This window comes from Hyalella azteca, unplaced genomic scaffold (genome assembly GCF_000764305.2).
Source record: "Hyalella azteca isolate HAZT.00-mixed unplaced genomic scaffold, Hazt_2.0.2 contig16309, whole genome shotgun sequence".
In the NCBI taxonomy this organism is placed as follows: Eukaryota; Metazoa; Arthropoda; class Malacostraca; order Amphipoda; family Hyalellidae; genus Hyalella; species Hyalella azteca.
In genome coordinates, this window is record NW_025946133.1 from 22710 (window position 1) to 42797 (window position 20088).

The window sequence follows — 20088 nt, forward strand, 5'->3', positions numbered from 1 at the left end:
GTGCCTGCATCAGGGACTGGTGCTGGCGCTCATAGTCTACATGACAGATAACAAGTTGAAGTTATGCTCGTGCCAGCATCATGCAACGGAGGTTGGGGAGGTTGTTGGGGGTGCAAGTGGGTTACCAGGGGATGGCTCGGCTGGCACAGTATCTCAGAAGCTGGGATCATCTCCGTACCAAAACCGTGCATCTGAAGACGAGAAGAATTTCTTCCTTATGAAAATCGTTCTTTGTGCTTCTATATATTTATATATATAATATTTCTGGGAAAAGAGGTGGTCCCAGAAAGTGACATCTTTGCCTTCTTTGAAATCTAATTAATATAGCAATGCAAGTTGATAAAAATCATAGCATAATTTTTCTCAGTTGGTCATTAGTTTATCTAAAGCTCCCTGCTTATCTAATAATATCGCGAATATCATGAATTCTAAAAAAATCCCTAACCGTAGGTCTTCGAACAACTGCGTTTCATATGAATTCTATGATTGGAGTTCATTGGCACCATAGATCACAAACCATGCATATAAAACATATAGCCTCTATACATATAAGCAGACCATCTATATATTCCAGTAGTCAGCATCGATGTATGAAACATATAGCCTCTGTACATATATGCAGCCCTCCTATGTATATAAGCAGTCAGCATCGATGTATGAAACAGATAGGCTCTATACATATAAGCAGTCCTCCTATATATATAAGCAGTCAGCTCCCGTCAGTATTTGCCATCAGTAACTCTAAACTACTCGGTCGGCTTGCCGTGTTAGCTCGGTAAAGATATTCTGGAAACATTATCTCCCTCAGCCTCGCTTGCCTAGTAAACAACCTCACACGAACTGTCCCAGCTCACATGTCCTCGACCTTTCCCTTCTACACGCACACATTTCTGGAAAAGTCCTCTCTAACCGTGTGTTTTCATTTGTAAAAATGAGGATTTTGTACAGGCACGGTTTGTCTGTATCGGTGATTGCACATCATATTTCTACATGAATCTTTGAAATTTTGGAATCAATCAAAACAAAAAGTATCAATATTATTGAATTATCTGGCTATACGCGAACACTTGTTAAACTGGATTATTTTACAACGTCATAACCGTACTGAATTCAAATATAGTTTTACTAATGAAATTCAACGCGGAATAATTATACCACAATTCAGCTGGTACGTACCTGCGACATGAGTTGTTGATACTGCTGGTGTATCAAAGGATCAATTCTGTCGGGGTCATGAGCATGAGCGAACTCCGTGAGTGCTTTCCATGGCGGGTGATACCCTGTAACATCAACAGGGCCTGACACTCCTGCAAGAGGGCCTCCGTCGTGTCGCTGGGGGGAAGAAGCGACCATAGGCACTCCTGATAAACCTTGCAGTACCATCTGTTTCTCCTGCAGAGTAAGGCGAGCGCAGAGGTGTTCGTGGTTGACAAAGGGCGTTGTCGTGTTTTGGGATGGGGTTCAAACCGTGGCGGTAGACAGTTGCATAGTTATGACAGGGTTGATTTCGAGGAGGCATCAATAGTTATGTTGATTGTACAGGGTTGATTTCGAGGAGGCAATAATGGTTGTGTTGTTTTGACAGGGTTGAATTTGAGGCGGCATCAATAGTTGTGTTGATTGGAGATTCATTTCGAGGAGGCATCAATGGTTGTGTTGTTTTGACAGGGTTGATTTCGAGGAGGCAATAATGGTTGTGTTGATTGGACAGGGTAGATTTCCAGGCGGCCTCAATGGTTGTGTTGTTTTGACAGGGTTGATTTCGAGGAGGCAATAATGGTTGTGTTATGACAAGGTTGATTTCGAGGAGGCAATAATAGTTGTGTTGTTTGGACAGGGTTGAATTTAAGGCGGCAATAATGGTTGTGCCGTTTTGGCAGAGTTAAATTCGAGTTGTCAAAAGGGTTTGTGTCGTTTGAAAAGGTTGAATTCGCATTGGTTGTTAATATTATTGTGTTGTTTTGACGTGGTTGATTCCATTTTAGCAGATGCAGGTTGGTCATGTTATAACGCGTTAGTTGGATGAGGAAGGTGACGACGAATTGAGTCGAGGTTGAAGTGGGAGACCCAAATCAATCCATATGATCCAGTTGTCGATTTTTGCCCAATTTCGTGAAGCGTGAGAACGGTGAAAAAAGCAAAAATATTATTAAGGAAATAACAAGTTAATGGCTGCAGGAAGTTTGTCAATTAAACTTGAACTCAGGCTAACCTACTTAGAATCATAATTCTTGAACTTTCAATTATGGATGTTCATTAATTAAATTTGACTCGTATTTAAAATTTGTGTTAAATTTTAATATTCAATCTGAATCGTAGGTTCAACTTATCGCGGTGCAGGAAACTCCTAAATTCTACAATAAGCGTAGAATAATCTTTCCTCCAAACTATGTGCTAATTATATACGTATAACAACGTATATACGTTTTAAGTCTAAATAGGCACAGTCCTAAATATTTGTGAGAATTTTAATTATAATTGAATAGATATTTTTAAAAATCAGTAGCAAATAGTGTTAGTATTTAGAATTAACGTAAACCTTTATTCGTATTTGAACCCTTTTATTATTTTAATTAGCACTCACTAGTAAATATAAAAATAGTAAGTTTTAATATTACCGAAATTAAATAATGTAAATATTACAATTTACGAAGAAGTGGCATGTAAGTAAACAATTTAAATAAACATTCGTTCAAGTAAAACCGAAACCAGAAACAAAAAAAAAAGAAACTCTATAGAAGAAAAAAAGTGGAATGGAAAATCAAGTTTACTGGTGAGCACAAACATGGCCTCTGAGATATGAAGCACCCTATAGGCAATCAGACTCAAATTACTGTGGGACCGACCGTCTATATACGTATATAGGCTCGCTGCGCCCGCGCGAGACACTATAGTGTCTCATGGTCATGAGACACTAAAGAGATGTTCATGAGACACTAGAGTGTCTCATGAACATCTCGAGTGAGATAACTCCTGAGACACCGTGTCCATTTAATTATTATACGTCAATGTTATGTAAATTTCAGCATGTTAAACCAATTGTGGTAAATATATATTCAATGATTTAAATGTTGCGAATTCTGCACTCCGATTTGAATTAGACCGGAAAAAGTATTTCAGTTATGCAAATCGAAGTTGAAGTACGAAACTATATATACTGCGGCCGGTTGGGTCGTGTATTGAATCAAGGGGAGTGTTTACACTCATTACACACGAGATGGTGTGTTAGATCAAGACGGTACACACCCTGAGTGCTCGGTAAACACACACACGCTTGGTGTACATACTAGACGGTACACACGCTCCAACTCCACCCATCACCTTCACACCCCTCCTCTCTGTCTCTATCTCTTCTTTGTCTGTTCTGATCTTCCTGAACCATCCTTTACAAACTCTTACATCAGTTTTCTTTCCCACCTAACTCCCCCAACCCCACCATCTCTCATGTATACCTCCCCTTTCTGGATTAAAAACCTCTCATCAGTCATTCCCTGTGACGTCCCGCTGCTACGAGACTTTTATTCTATATGGTCTTTGTGTTACTTTTAGTTCAGACTTTTTTAACTACCGTATCTTCGGCAAGAAAAGCAATACCAGAAATATTTGTTAATTAACGTTTACTTTAAACCTACATTTACTCGCTGTTATAAGTAAAAGAATAGTAGATAGAACAAACGGGATGAAAGTTTATGCCTTAATAACCTTCATAAGAGGTGATGATTTGTAGACGATGAGATCTTGATTGCTACCGAAATATCCACTTAAATAACCAATCGATAATGAAACCTGGTTTTACAGTGACAGATAGCCCGCTGAAAATTTTCAGATTTCCTGAAAATTGTACCCTGCAGATAAACTTTATCTAGATGACATTTTTTATCCAAAATTAAATTCTCTTTCAATCACATTTAGTTCGGCCATTTTATTTTTGTAGGTAGAGTCATCATAATAAATCAGATTGATTTAAAATGATTTTTCATTCACCCCTTTTTTTCAAAAAAGGATATGTACGAATATGCATTTTACTGTGACATCTTTTATAGGCTCATATTCAGCTGGATTAAAAACGAGTGCTAAAAGAAACAAAATCACCCAGAATTCACTACCTTTACCAACAAGTTCCAATCCGTTTTTTCCCATCCCTATCCTCCCTTTGGTCGTTTACTGATCTTATATACACTATATTTCACTATATCTCCCAGAAATCACCACTTACCAAGTTCCTAGCTATTATCTCCGGTTTCTATCCATTTCTGAAAGTTAACTGATCTGATATACACTATATCAGTCAAAATTTACCAACTACCACCTAGTTCCAAGCAATTATCTCCAGTCTCAATCAATCTTAGGTCATTTACCTATCTTATATACGCTATATACACCATATTATATACACTATATTGTCAAAAAATTACCAACTCCAGTCTCTATCCATCTTAAGTCATTTACCTATATCTTATATACACTATCACTCCCAATTCACCAACTCCAGTCTCTATCCATCCCACCGGTATTTTCCCCCGATATTCCCGAGCCAGCTCATTTCAACCGCACCCGCCCCATCGAGTGCCTTTATCCCGGCGCAGGCATCGCCCCACAGAGCGAGTAATTCAATAGCGCATCCCGGACAACAGACGTGATACTTTGTCTCTCAGTTTGAAAAGGTAAACAAAATGGAGAGTTTGGTCACCATTCCATGGGTGCTTTATATGGTCACAGGAATCCTATTTGTTCTGGGACTGTACGTGGAGGAACCAAGAGCTTGTGTACGTGTGTGATGTACGCGAAACGTTCTCAGTAACGTACATGCGCAATCGTGCAAAAATAGTTTACAATAGTTTGGAAAATCTAAATTAAAAAATTATTTCGAATGCAGCGTCCTGGTATCGTAATTTAGTGGCATTACGAAAATGAAAGTTAAATTCATTTATTTTTAGAAGTGAAAGAATTCGTTCACTTGGACGAGATGGAAAAATTTGATTCTTAATAGTAAAAAATAATTCATTATCAACTAATCCGCGTGAGATTTATTTAAAGTAAATAAAATTCTACATAGTTACTATATGTTCCCATGTGTAGAAATATTCATAGTAACGGAGTAACATGTCCTAAGATCGGGTCAAAAAACACCCATGCTCAAATTTATACACTAATTTGTGTAGAAATATTCACAGTAACGGAGTAAATGTCCTAAGATCAGGTCAAAAAACACCCATGCTGAAATTTATACACTAATTTGTATGGAAATGTGTTCGGAATATTCATAGTAACGGAGCAATATGTCCCTAGATCGGGTTAAGAAATACCCATGCTCTAATTTATACACTAATTTGTATGGAAATATGTTCGAAACATTCAGAGTGACGTCGTAACATGTCCTTAGATCATATAAAAAAATCACCCATGTCCAAATGTATAAAGTTATTCGCAACAATTTCGATTTGAAGCATTTGTAGTTAAGGCCTAACATACAGTATGATAGGTATGAGGGGCAAATAACATCCTAGCCCTAATTCAAACACTGATTTGTGGGAAATGCGTTTGAAACATTCGTAATATAACGACGTGTCATGTCCAATGATCGAGTCAAAATACACCAATGCTCAAGTTAACACAATTATTTGTACTGAAATTTGTCTGAAACATTCAAAGTAACGTCCTAAACAGCCAGATTTGCGTTAAAGATCGAACAGCCAAGTTCGATCTTTAAATCGATCGTTAAAGTTCGAACATTTCATTCAGTATATTGTATGAAGATCTGTGTAAGAAATCTACATATTAAGGGTACCGAAACTGGGTCAAAGCATCTAGACTCAATTTCATCCTAAACCTTGCAGGGGAATCTGCAAGAAATATCACATTAGCAGTCGTTTAATAAAGCCAGAAACTGTAAGAAACAAGAAAGCCCAGTTAACCTCAAAATTTTCTGTCATGGAAATCTCGTGACTGAGAAACTTCGAGCTCAAAGCTCCGCGCCTACTTTTTTTAAAATTCTTAGAACTATAATAATAAAAAATAATTCATGATGACACTGGAGCTTTTTTCTTGTCTATAAATTCATGTTGAACTAAAGACATGCATGGTGTTGAAAAATTTTATGGAACCACAGCGAATAATCTCTGAGCGATTTAATTAAATTCCTCATTGCCTCTTCACTTACAATTTTCAAGAGGCTCACCAAAATTTTTCAGCCTCAAAATTGCAAACAAATCTAAAAAAAACTCTAAATGTTTTTATCAAATTATGCTAAATCTATTAACCATTACGAATGGTTAATAAATGTCTCCTTGAGAATGTTAAAATTACTTACAAAAGCTCCAAAACAGTGCATTTTATCATATAGTTATCGAAAATATACCAAATGTATTGACGAATTGGCTCTAAAACTTCGATAAAAATAATAAAACTTTCACTATGAACAAGCGAGTATTTCAATCAAATTCACATTACTAACCAAAACATTGAGACAATTCTCACATATACGTTCATAAGCTCATTTTTATGTAATATTACTTGTACATTTTCCAACATGACTCCAATTACCTATACACAGAATCATTACCTATTCATCGCTGAAACCCGGTCTTACAATGAGTCAGTAATAACTATAACGATCATAAGGCACAAGTTTATACAGACTGGAATAGCTAGCTAGACTGGAGTGAGCTGGAATTTCAAGTTAAGGCTTATCTCAAGTTCTAGGTAGGCCCAGCGATTGGGCCTATACAGCAAGAAGAAAGCTGCTCAAGCATACGACGTCAAAAACCTGAATAACTCCCCAAGCAAACATCACCAGATTGTCACACGTTTCTTTTCTTGTCTTAAACATTCGCGTATGAGGGCACTTTCATGTGCACATTTGCGAAATGATCCTAAAATTATCCTATCATTAAACAATTGTAATCCTATTATCAACCCGTCTTTATCCTACAATCATCCTATTGTCATCCAATAAGCATCCTATAATCATCCTATAACCTTGAACCTACAACATCTTCAACTTCAATTTCTTGCAGTCGTTCAATTTCTTTCTTCAATTTCTTGCAGTAATAGTATCCAAAAACACAACGCCAATAAAAATGTCCATTTCTGTATTCCAAATAAAAGTGTAAACCTCATTTCCCGGAACCGGGTAGCTTTTAGGTGTCTTTTTTTATATATCACACTATATTACTGGACAAGACAGTATAAGATCTTCATGGAATTAATATCAAGACACCTTCAAATACATGGAAACGTAATCCATAGCTACGATGAACAGGGGATTCAACGATTTTCATTTACATATTTCACTCTGACAGTGAAGCAAGTTTAGGGAACTCTAGTCAAACGTATCATGGATATCACAAAATTAAGTTATGAGTATAGTTCTATGTTACTGAGTATTACGAAACCGTATAAAGTAGAAAAATAATAACACGAGGCAAATACATGGAAAATTAGTAACAGATGAGATAATGATAGGCTTCCAGTTCCAGAACAAGCGATGCTCGGCGCAGAAGAGGCGAGTTAGTTAAGTCCTAATTGCACAAAATAAACACAATTTATAAAATGCGTAATGAATGACATCTGCGGAATGAATGTTCCGCGATTAAAACTTATGCAGCGGTCAACCTTTACCGCCAATTTAACTCATATTTAAGAAGAAATTAGTATAATGAATAAAATATGAAATCTTATAAAATAAAATATGAACTTATACGAAGATTTTCAGGAGTGGCAGACTGTAACGGGGCAAGTACACGAATGAGCCGAGATTTTTTTTCACTGTACCTACAGAGTATGGAACCAAGAGTACTAATGCACTTCGCTTGATATACAGTAATGATATAAATACCGTAGTAAATTACTGTGAGAGCCTTCAATTCCTGACATAAACAACACATTTTTTCCGTGTTGATAGGTCAGGAATTGGGTGCTTGCGAATGGTCTTAATACTTTATTTGCTGTCACACTGACACTCAAGTTTAAACAGGAGTGATTTACGTTAAAACTCCTTTCACATGGAAATCTCAGAGAGGGTTAAACTTTAGTTTTTGAAAATAAGATTCAACTTTACGAATTAAAATTTCTCATAGAAATGCCCAGGGGCTGTTCAAATATATTCGCTATTTCATTTGGCTTGAAGTGATAATATTTTAGTGCAGTTTGGTCCCATACCTGCGGTCTCAGAGCCCTCTGCTGCTCTATCCTAGCTCGCCTCTTGTCCTTGAAGCGCTTGTTCTGGTACCAGACTCTGACGACACGCATCGACAGATATTCTTTTCTTCCTTTTTAGTCCTTAAATTCCGATATTTCTTTATCTAGTCGGTATTATGCGCTGTAGGACCACCAACTAAACGGTTTGTTTTAAAAATAATTTGTGGTTACTGTGTGATTATTACCTAGATATTGATGCTAGGATTCCGAAATAAGAAATTATCTGTGATAGAGTTGTTTTCAAGTGTCATTCAAATTATCGAGGAACGAGACCACAGCTGTATTCAAGTTTTTAAATGACCACAGTTGTATTCAAGTTCAGTAATTTTAAGAAATTTGCTTTTCAAATCAAACAAAAGCAAGTGATTGCTCTAATTTTTTGAGGAAATTTTATTGTTTACATTAAAACAAAAATAGCCTCCGTTCATTTTGAGACATATAACGACTTATGCTCTCAGTTAATCGTAGATTTGGTGTGAATGTTGACACAAATGTATATTCTATCGACACGTCTGTATGATTGAATTAAAACGAATGCACTTTCTTTAATTCCAGATGATGAAATGAAAATGTTGACCACACTGTAGGTATATTGTAACTACACATATCATCTACTATCGTTAATTCCAGATGATGATGAAATGAAAATGTTGACAAAACTGTAGATATATTGTAACGACACATATCATTTACTATCACTAATTCCAGATGATGATGAAGTGTAAATGTTGACACAACTGTAGGTATATTGTAACGACACATATCATCTACTATCATTAATTCCAGATGATGATGAAGTGTAAATATTGACACAACTGTAGGTATATTGTAACGACACATATCATCTACTATCACTAATTCATATGATTACTGCATAATTTCACATGGGCATAATTGCAACTGTATTGTACCCAGACAATCCCTCACCTGAGGGTCTGAAGCTGCTTCTCGTTCAGCACGGTCCTTACCCTCGTTGTCTTGCCCTCTCGTCTCTCCTTGCGCAGCGGTTTACTCTCCGTTGCTGCACAGTTTGAAAATTCCCAGTGTTAATACAACCTCGTACTTGCATTTCATCTTCATTGAAATAAAATAAAGCAAAATTAGAGTGTCCTTTTGAGAATTTAAATTATTTGACGAAATTTATCATTGAGATTAAATTTGGATTTTTAGTGCAGAAGGTCGACACATCGCACTTAATTTATACCAGCACCTCATCCAACACGGAGTGTGTGATTATAAATTAATTTTTCTGACAAATACGCCCACATTTGTATGATATTTATTTAAATAAGTGTACCTATATATAATTCCATCGCAAGCATGTCAGCTTATTTGTCCACATTAATTGACATAAAAACGTGCTTTTATAATTAGGCATAAAACGGATCACATCATAATTATATGGCAGTCAATATGTTAACTTCTTTAAATAGGCATGTAACGAATCATAATATAATAATTAATAGTATGGTAGGCTATATGTCACATTTCTTTTAATTATGCAGGCAACGAATTACATTATTTATATAGTATAGGTGATATGTTACCTTTGACTTCATTGTGGTTGATGTTGGTGGTGTTGTTGTTCTCGGCATTAGCTTTCTTCTCGATGGCGTCGAAGTCTTGTTTGCAGTACAAGCCATCGTCTCGTAACGCGAACTCGTCGCCGGGGAGCAGTTGTTTTCCGCACGCCACGCATCTGAGTCAAAACTTACGCTACTCAGCATCAATCTAAAACATCAGCTGACTACGGGACAAAAAAATTTCTACACGTTCAATTTTTCCACTTATTGACCAGAATATTATTTTTAGCGAGTTAGTAAAATATTTTTCTATCGTAAATGGATTTGGTAACCAAACTTTCACATCAGTAAGAATTCATGTCGACTTGGATGCATCTTCGAGCCAGGGATTCACGTGAAAAAAAGGCATGAAAAAACAATAATAGTGAGTTATATCTTTAATTAACTTGCATAAAAAACACAAGCGTCATATTAAACCGGAACTTTCCATTTACCTGAAACAGTCGAGGTGATATATTTTAGATCGCGCCCTCATCACGAGATCTTTCCGATCGAACATCTGCACACACTTGTCGCACTTGGCACCGAACAGTCTGCATGAAAGGGAGACGTATTGGGTTTAGAACATGCAACATCCAAGGGCCAGTGTTAAAATTTAAACATGGGTATCAGCATCAATAGTTGTTCATCTTGCGAATTACAAATTTACAGTGAAACAAAAGCTGTAAAGGAGTTATTGGAAGAAATGCAATTCTAAGAAAAACATGCATTCGATAATTCAATTCCTCTCAACGCAATAGCGAAATTTAGTTATCGAGCTCTGTATGACACTCAATCAAAAAATACAGTGAAAAAGACTAAATTAACAAAAAGTATAAATAAATACGAACGTGAGAAAGAAAGAACGAATGGAAAGCTGGTTGCCATTATAGAAAATATAGACAAAAAGTTTAAAGACGAAGAAGCATAGAAGACGGAAAGAAAAGCAAGAAAAACGCGAACGTATATACAGGCAGCAATTTTCGAAGCCTGCCAACGGTTGTTCAGAGTTCTTTGTTCAGCAGATCTCAAGTAGGATGAACAAAGGCAGCTTTGAGGATCTTTCCGAAGTATCCTTCGGCTGTCGCACAAGACACCTTTGTTGTAATGCATGCACTTGTTCTACAGCTGTGTGAGTGTACGGCTGTGTAAGTGTGGCAGCTGTGTGAGTGTGACAGCTGTGTGAGTGTGACAGCTGTGTGAGTGTGACAGCTGTGTGAGTGTGACAGCTGTGTGAGTGTGACAGCTGTGTGAGTATGACAGCTGTGTGAGTGTGACAGTCACGTGAGTGTGACAGCTGTGTGACCATGACAGCTGTGTGATCATGACAGCTGTCTGAGTATGACAGCTGTGTGAGTAAAACAGCTGTATGAGTGTAACAGCTTTACATACTTAAACTAAGGCCTGCATGCATAAGCATGTGGGCTTATTGCATTCTAATTGCTGCATTCCTACATCGTCATTCCTGTTGCTGCGTTAATATACAGCTGAGTTTCTGCTGCTGCGTTTAATCAGCTTCGTTCGATCGTTTCGGGCTTATTCGATCGTTTCTGAATCAGCTTTCAGGCTTTTACGTCCGTTTCTGTAAGTCGTGCTACGCTGGTCAAAGTTCAACTTTCAGCGAAGTTCTTTCACCATCCCTTAGGTGTACCGATCTTGCGGAAAAACTATTCTAACCTACTTGGATATTTTATTACATATTTTTTCACGTTATAATGATAAATATTGATTTGCTACAATATAAAATACTGAATTATTACAGTTGCGTGCCATTGGACGCGTAGCAGAAGCTACTCGGGTAAAAAAATTTTTTTAGACTTTAACATACATCCAACTTAGAGGTTACGCGGCATATAGTTTTGCTTTCTGTAAGTAGGAAAAATCAGCAAATTATACGTGCCACGGCTTCAATGGTCATACTTTCAAAAAAGTTAAGAAATCGTAAGTTCATCAGCCAATCATTGACGACATTTCAAGCAAAATCCACCAATCATAGACAAGAAGATAGAGCGTAAGTATTTACGTTAACTTAGCGAGTTTTGAAAGTATATATGGCCCTGGGGACTCAAAACCTTAAAGAAATTTGCTAGAAAAAATTAATTGATTTATTCATAAATTGACCGTTAAGTCAATGAGCTAACGAGTTGACGAGTTACACAATTAAGGCGGGTTTCTTTTTGAACAAGGAATAGAAAATATTGATTTTATTGTTGACGAGATATTAGAAAATCAATTAATTTTTCTTTATTTTTCTAGCAAATTTTTAAGGTTTTGAGTCCTCAAGCTCATTCTTCACGACATCGAAGGTCGTATACTCGAGACGTCACCGCGCAGCATGTACGTGTGATGAACCGCGTCCGCAAGACCTGCGCGAGTGTAAGACTCATATTCTCGAGACCATAACAAACAATGGAGTCGCGCTTCCAATTTGTTATATCCTCAAATAGCTCCTCAACTTTTAGCGTCGTCGGCACTTAGACTCTTAACCCTTCACTGCCCCATGGCTTATGAATTCTTGTTACTTTTGGTGGTTTAGGTACAAGTGAGACGTATAGGTCATGATTGGCTTTACTTTCAAAACTCGCAAAAATGCACGTATAGCGGTCGATTTCTCGTCAGTTATTAATTAATTAGTGGGTTTAGCTTGAAAAGCCGCCAGCTAGTGATCGACTGATGATGTTACAATCTTGTAACTATTTTAGAACAGCTGTAACTATTTCAGAACAGCTGTAACTATACAGCTGAACAGCTGGCTTGGTCACAAACGCAGCGAGCGTTATATTATTTTCTGAGGATAGATTCTGCAAATAATTCAGAGTAATGCCCATTGTTTGCTTACCTCAAAAAGACCGTTGGTTGCATTATATATAAATCAAAATTCATGCATTATGATTAAAATTTACATATTAAATTAAATATTAATTTAATACTTAAATTTAATAAATAATTAGTTAAACCTGAAAATATTATTTATTTTAAGAATAATAAGGTTATTTTGGTTTCAATAATGAAGGGATTGATGAAGCGAAATGGAATGGCTATGGAAAATTGTAATTATTGATCTGTATATCAACAAATAAAACCAAGGCTTATAAATCTAACTTACGACTATATGCTAGGTGACTAGCTACGTACCTAACATAGTCACGCTTGCAGTAGGTACGACCCTCCCTGACGAAGCAGGTGCAATACTCGTCCAGGAACATGTGACAGTCGGCACACTTGAGACACGCGGCGTGCCACTCCATGTCCGGCGCCACGCGTAGGATGTATTGGTCGTTGATGACCACATCGCAGCCACGGCACACGGACAACCGGCCTGTCCGCTCCGCTGTCGCAACATACATCTCAGCGTCAGCTCAGAGTTACATATTATTATAATTGCTACTTAATATAAGAAACATACATCTCCACATCAGCTTCGAGTTACATATTATGATAATTGTTACTTAATGTAAGAATAACTTTGATGTGAAAATCAAATATTTTATGGTTTTGAAAGGTACATGGACAGCAAGCCTGTTCGCTCCGCTGTCGCAACACACATCTCAGCGTCAGCTCCGATTTATATGATATGATAATTGCTATTTAATGTAAGAATTCAGATGTAAAAAAACGAGTTATATGTTGTGATAATTGCTACTTAATATAAGAATAATTTTGATGTCACAATCAAATATTTTATCGGTTTGATAGTACACAGACAGCCGGCCTGTCCGCTCCGCTGTCGCAATGCATACATCTCAGCATCAGCTCCGATAAATCAATATGAAATATGAATATGAAACCCACTAGTTAAAATAGGAAGAATTATCTGTTAAAACAGATAATTCTTCTGTTATCATAAATGGTTATCAAATTTCACCATTAAGTATGTATCATCTCAATAACGTATACGTTATTGAGATGATACATATTTAGTGGTGAAATTTATGACAACCATTCTTGCGTAAAGTACGGACGGGTCTCCATACATGGCATAATCACATCGCACAAACGTTAGCTCGCAAGCCAATTCAAATAAAATTGCTTAGAAATGATTTGTGATGGAATTATTGGAATAACACAAACAAGCATAATATTCAAGTTCAAAGCTTCAGTAGTCACCTAGCGTAACCGGGAGTAAGCTGCTAAGATTAAATATAGAGATATCTCCAATTTTTTCAATAATTTAAAAAAATATTCACCGCCAAAACGTAAACATCGACCTTAATGCCCAACATTGTTATTTTTGAATAAAGACAAGACCCGATCATTTGAATAGTAAAATTTCGAGAGCAATAACAAAATTATGCAGGGAATTGGGCCACTGGACGTTGAATGAACTGAAACATGAAGTAAAATACGATGAATGCGTTAACCGATGAAACACGTTAGTAGAAAATTACCAATTCTCCTTAATAAGGTATAAGGATTCGAAATGTTATACCCATGGCCACATGTGTTTAAAACGGTAAAGTTCTTAAAGGTAATTTAAATCACACCTTGGTTTCATAAAGGTAATATTAATTCAGTTGGTATTATATTATCAAAATATTGGTATTCTCATATTAATTAATCATATTATTTGTAATTAGTTTGGTTAGTTTTATTTGCAATACTCGGTCAATTCTATCCATATGTTAAACTCGTATCTACGCTGCCACTTACAGAGGATTCTATTCACATGCCAAATTTACTAAACTCTAACAGGTTACATATCACCAATGAAATAAGCGTCAGAGCTATAAAATCGCTATGAACACATGTTCATGTCGAGAACATTTGCTGCCGACATGCTCACGTTCATACCACATCACTCAGATAAATTAATGGGTTGTTGTTGACTAAATATTGATACACTTTCTGTTTAAACCACTGATACGATCTTTTACCGAGCTAAACTATATATAAGTCGTACGTGCGATAACCCGCAAATGGGCAAAAAATTCATCGTCGTTTGAACAAAGTTTCAATCATTAATCTGAGCACATATATATTCTCAACATGTTCATGTCAATTCTTTTGTAATTTCAAAATTTGAAATTATTTTTAGCTGGACGAGTCAGTGCTTTGCTCATTTATGTAAAATTAAAATAATAATATAATATGTAAAATTAAATGCCATTGTCACAAAAGCTTCAACATTTTTAAAGCTAGAAATGTAATCAAATAAATTCCATTATTTTTATTAATTATACTGGAAATTGTACAGTGTTAAACAAAATTTTACTTTAAATGAATAATTTATAACATTATTTACCACCCATACTTGCACAAACTAAAAATTAAGTGGTAATTATTTCTTCTCTCAGATGTTTCGTAGTTTCAAACTTTTCCTAAAGTTGAATGATTTTAAAAAATATCACCAAATAAAATCAAGACTTATAAATCTAACTTAAGACTAAATGCTAGGTGACTAGCTACGTACCTAACATAGTCACGCTTGCAGTAGGTACGACCCTCCCTGACGAAGCAGGTGCAATACTCGTCCAGGAACATGTGACAGTCGGCACACTTGAGACACGCGGCGTGCCACTCCATGTCCGGCGCCACGCGTAGGATGTATTGGTCGTTGATGACCACATCGCAGCCACGGCACACGGACAGACGGCCTGTCCGTTCCGCTGTAGCAACATACATCTCAGCATCACCTCAGAGTTATTTGTTATGATAATTGCTATTTAATATACGAACAATTATGAGATGTACTGGTCGTTGATGACCACATCGCAGCCACGGCACACGGACAGCCGGCCTGTCCGCTCCGCTGTCGCAACACACATCTCAGCGTCAGCTCAGAGTTATATGTTATGATAATTGCTATTTAATGTAAGAATTCAGATGTAAAAAAAAACGAGTTATATGTTATGATAATTGTTATTTAATATAATAACAATCCTGATGCACCAATTAAATAATTATTGTTTGACGGTAAATGGACAGCCGGCCTGTCCGCTCCGCTGTCGCAATACACATCTCATCATCAGCTTAAAGTTACATATTATTATAATTGCTACTTAATATACGAACAATTATAATGTGAAAATTTAATATTTTATTGTTTTGAGGGTTTATGGGTAGCCGGCCTGTCCGCACCGCTGTCGCAACACACATCTCCGCATCAGCTCCGAGAAATCAATATGAAATATGAATTTGAAACCCCCCAGGTTAATAAGAATAATTATCTATTACGTTATTGGGATGATACATATGTAGTGCTGAAATTAATGATAACCATTCTGATGTAAAGTTCCGACGGGTCTCCATACATGGCATATTCGCATCGAAAAAACGTTAGCTCACGAGCCAATTCAAATAAAATTGCTTATATAAATGATTTGTGATGGAATTATTGGAATAACACAAACCAGCATAATATTCAAGTTAAAAGCTTCAGTAATCACTGAGCGTAACCGGGAGTAAGCTGCTGATACTACATATGGAGATATATCAAATTTTTCAATAATTTAAAAAAATATTCACCGCCAAAACGTAAGCATCGACCTTAATGCCCATCATTGTTATTTTTTAATAACGACAAGACCCGATCATTTGAATAGTAAAATTTCGAGGGCAATAACAAAATTTTGCAGGGAATTGGGCCACTGGACGTTGAATGAACTGAAACATGACTAACAGGTTACATATCACCAATGAAATAAGCGTCAGAGCTATAAAATCGCTATGAACACATGTTCATGTCGAGAACATTTGCTGCCGACATGCTCACGTTCATACCACATCACTCAGATAAATTAATGGGTTGTTGTTGACTAAATATTGATACACTTTCTGTTTAAACCACTGATACGATCTTTTACCGAGCTAAACTATATATAAGTCGTACGTGCGATAACCCGCAAATGGGCAAAAAATTCATCGTCGTTTGAACAAAGTTTCAATCATTAATCTGAGCACATATATATTCTCAACATGTTCATGTCAATTCTTTTGTAATTTCAAAATTTGAAATTATTTTTAGCTGGACGAGTCAGTGCTTTGCTCATTTATGTAAAATTAAAATAATAATATAATATGTAAAATTAAATGCCATTGTCACAAAAGCTTCAACATTTTTAAAGCTAGAAATGTAATCAAATAAATTCCATTATTTTTATTAATTATACTGGAAATTGTACAGTGTTAAACAAAATTTTACTTTAAATGAATAATTTATAACATTATTTACCACCCATACTTGCACAAACTAAAAATTAAGTGGTAATTATTTCTTCTCTCAGATGTTTCGTAGTTTCAAACTTTTCCTAAAGTTGAATGATTTTAAAACCTAAAATCTTTAACGTACACGCACACTGCAGCAGCGTCATGTCGGGCTTTCTTTTTCCGTCAATCACTACCTTTTCAACGTATTAGAATTATGAAACTATAATAATAGCTTTGCTGCAACAAACATAACTTCCACTTTGTCATAGAATATGCTTAGTCATCCTTTTTCAGAAGTGAAGCTCAGTCCGTAATATAAAAATTCTACGCATTTACATATTCGTCTGGTAAACTATTGTTGGAATAACTAGACCAGTACGTGTTATAATTACACAGAGCACAGCTGTTGATGGCCGGACGTGACTTCAAGTGGAACACATTTACGATCAATTCTTCAGATAAATTCCAAAAACATTGCGTTGCCCTCAATGGTTATCTAAAATTACCATTTTAAACACATGCTTAAGATTAAACACATCTGATTCTTTTACTTTATATTCTAAACACTTCCAAACAAATTTTCAAATAAAATTTATATGAATATAAACTCGAAAGGTTCAATATCAAAGCATTTCAGAACCAGAAAAAAAACTTTAATCTGAATCAAGTAACTATATTACAAGTTACCGAAAGAACGGATTTCATATTAATATTAACAAGTTAACCACTACATCAAGATAATTAATACTGTAAAATTAGCTTTAATCTAATATTATCATCACATATAATCATACTCATTCAATCTAATAGACGTTACAGTTAATAGTCACAAATAATAATGCAATAATTTAGTTAGGCCGATTCTTTGTTCGACAATACTACTAAGAAACTGGTTTTGAATCCACAGTCCTGTTTGCATTATATTCAAGTTTCGAAACTATGAAATAAATTCAATGCATGATACACTGCGAAAAATTTAGGAGGCATTCCGAAATGTAATAATATAAAATACATGTAACAATATAGATAATATGTATATATATTATGTAATAATATATAATATAATAATTCTTGGGCAACGTTTAAATAAATCTACGTGATGTGCTGCGTTAAATTTCAGTGAAATGTTGAAGTAAATCTGAATGGTATGCCGAATTGCTATTCAATAGTTGCTATTAATATGAGTGATATACTGAAATTAAAACGAGAGGTATACTGAGATGAATTTTGCTAAATGGATTCGTATTATGCATGCAAAAATTAATTCATTTATTATTGTTGGTGAATTGAAGCCGCAAGCGACACGATGAAGTGAGATTCAGAAGGCATGAAGAAAAATGAATACTGGACACAGACGATGAAAGACATTCTGAGTAAAATGATTTACATTTATTCAAAATTTTTATACGAATTGATGAAACACATATCATGTTGCACAAAACTCAATTAATCCTATTCCTACAAAGGAAAGTTAATTATAGATGAAATAAGTTAAAATGTTGTTCTACGGTATTAGCACGTTGACTACGTATTGGTACATATGCGTACCACAAAATGTATTTCTCCAGGACGTAGTGGTACATAATTCAGGTTGCCTAAAACCGGCCAAATCCGAGAACAAAAAAAGGCCAAAAAAGGCCGATAATTCAATGTATACTAGTTTATTTGTAGGTTCCGCTATAAAAATTCCATTTATTTTCTTTTTTGCAGTATTTAAAATTTAATTAGGAAGTACCCTTATCATAAATTTTAGCCGGCCAACGCAATTGAGAAAAACTAAATCACGGAATTTGTCCGGAAAAAATGATCGACTGGCAACCCTGTTTAAAAAAAGTGCAAAAAATGAAATAATTGTACAAGATGAAGCAATCGTAGTCAACGTGTTAAAAATAATTCATTTAAACAATTCAGCCAACATAAAATATGGACGCCGGTAAGGTCAATATATAATTTCATGAACAATACTTCACATATGTTTTAATGTAACAAGTATTAGCATAGAAAAAAATGCGTTAGAAAAAATTTTAATTTGATGTTGGTTGTTTCTTAATTGGTTTCAATTATGGTGACATTTTTTCAAATTAAAAAAAATGCAAAAGAAAAAATAAAATTTTGCAAATTTTCAATTATGACGCCATAAAGCGTATAATGAAGCAAATTTTTAATTTAGACTCTATAAAACTCATAATAAAAAATTTGTAATAAGACGCTATAAAAATCTTATTAACGGAATTGTTCTGCAAGGCGGAAACATGCCTCCCCGACTGTGTTGTAGTTGAGTTTGATAACGTTGTTCAAGCTAAGATATTTGACATAGTTGTACCTCAAAAGTATTTAACGGTGTGCAATATCACATATGTTGTCAGAGAAATTCAAGACATTCAATTTCTACTTGAGTACATTTCCTTCTGTATCGTAATTTTCCAGGAAACTTATGATATGCGGCTAATTATTAACATTTTAAATTTTAATTTGATACTTTAAATTTGAATTTCAAATTTCAAATTTGAATTAAAAATTTCAAATTCGAATTTAACATTTCAAATTTGAATTTTACATTTTAAATTTGAATTTAACATTTTTAATTTGAACTGAACTTTTAAATTTGAAATGAACGTTTAAATTTCAATTTTACATTATAAATTTAAATTCAAAATTTACATTTGAACGTCAATTTTTTTAAATTTGATATGTCAATTTAACTGCGCACGGTCTACTTTCGTGAATGTCAAAATTCATTATCAATGTCATTTAAACATTGATTTTCATAATGTTTTATACACGTTCAATGCGATGACGTCGATCGCACTAATACTGAATAAATCAGATAGCAAACAATTTTTACTGCTTACATATTCGAACGGAAATGATGCAAAATAATTATAAATTTTGGATGATATTTAAAGAGGTTGGAACTCAAATGCAACAATTCCGGAGGCCATAGATTAATTATGTTTTAGTTAAATTAATGATTTTCAGCCGATAAATTACATCGCATGTTCGCTACCCTACCCCTACACGGGCTACACCTAATATGATACCCTAATTGTGTACGTATTCCAGAACCTTACAATTTATCATTTCGAGAATTTTTGGAAAAAAAACTAGTAATTCCTGGGCGTGGCCAAACACATAATTAATAATGCACAATACCAATGTGGGCTCCTGTTTATATGCATGA

General features: G+C 35.2%; 1 protein-coding gene across 1 annotated transcript; it reads right to left on the reverse strand.

Annotated features, from left to right (window-relative positions):
* Positions 1 to 29: 29 nt before the first annotated feature.
* LOC108669590 (insulin gene enhancer protein ISL-1) lies at positions 30 to 15383 on the reverse strand. The gene is made up of 7 exons (XM_018156967.2): positions 15172 to 15383; positions 10217 to 10315; positions 9747 to 9898; positions 9127 to 9220; positions 8161 to 8236; positions 1177 to 1461; positions 30 to 191 (listed from the first exon to the last, which is right to left on the reverse strand). Exons 1-7 carry the CDS (start codon positions 15381 to 15383, stop codon positions 30 to 32), a joined length of 1080 nt encoding a protein of 359 aa, XP_018012456.2.
* Positions 15384 to 20088: the final 4705 nt, after the last annotated feature.

Excerpts from the sequence above, each read along its gene's own strand:
- LOC108669590 (XM_018156967.2), bottom strand. The coding sequence starts at position 15,383 with ATGTATGTTGCTACAGCGGAACGGACAGGCCGTCTGTCCGTGTGCCGT. Across the intron at positions 8,237-9,126 it reads AAGCAGCTTCAGACCCTCAG|AGTCTGGTACCAGAACAAGC; the intron begins GTGAGGGATTGT and ends GCGTGTCGTCAG. Across the intron at positions 192-1,176 it reads ATCAACAACTCATGTCGCAG|ATGCACGGTTTTGGTACGGA; the intron begins GTACGTACCAGC and ends TCTCGTCTTCAG.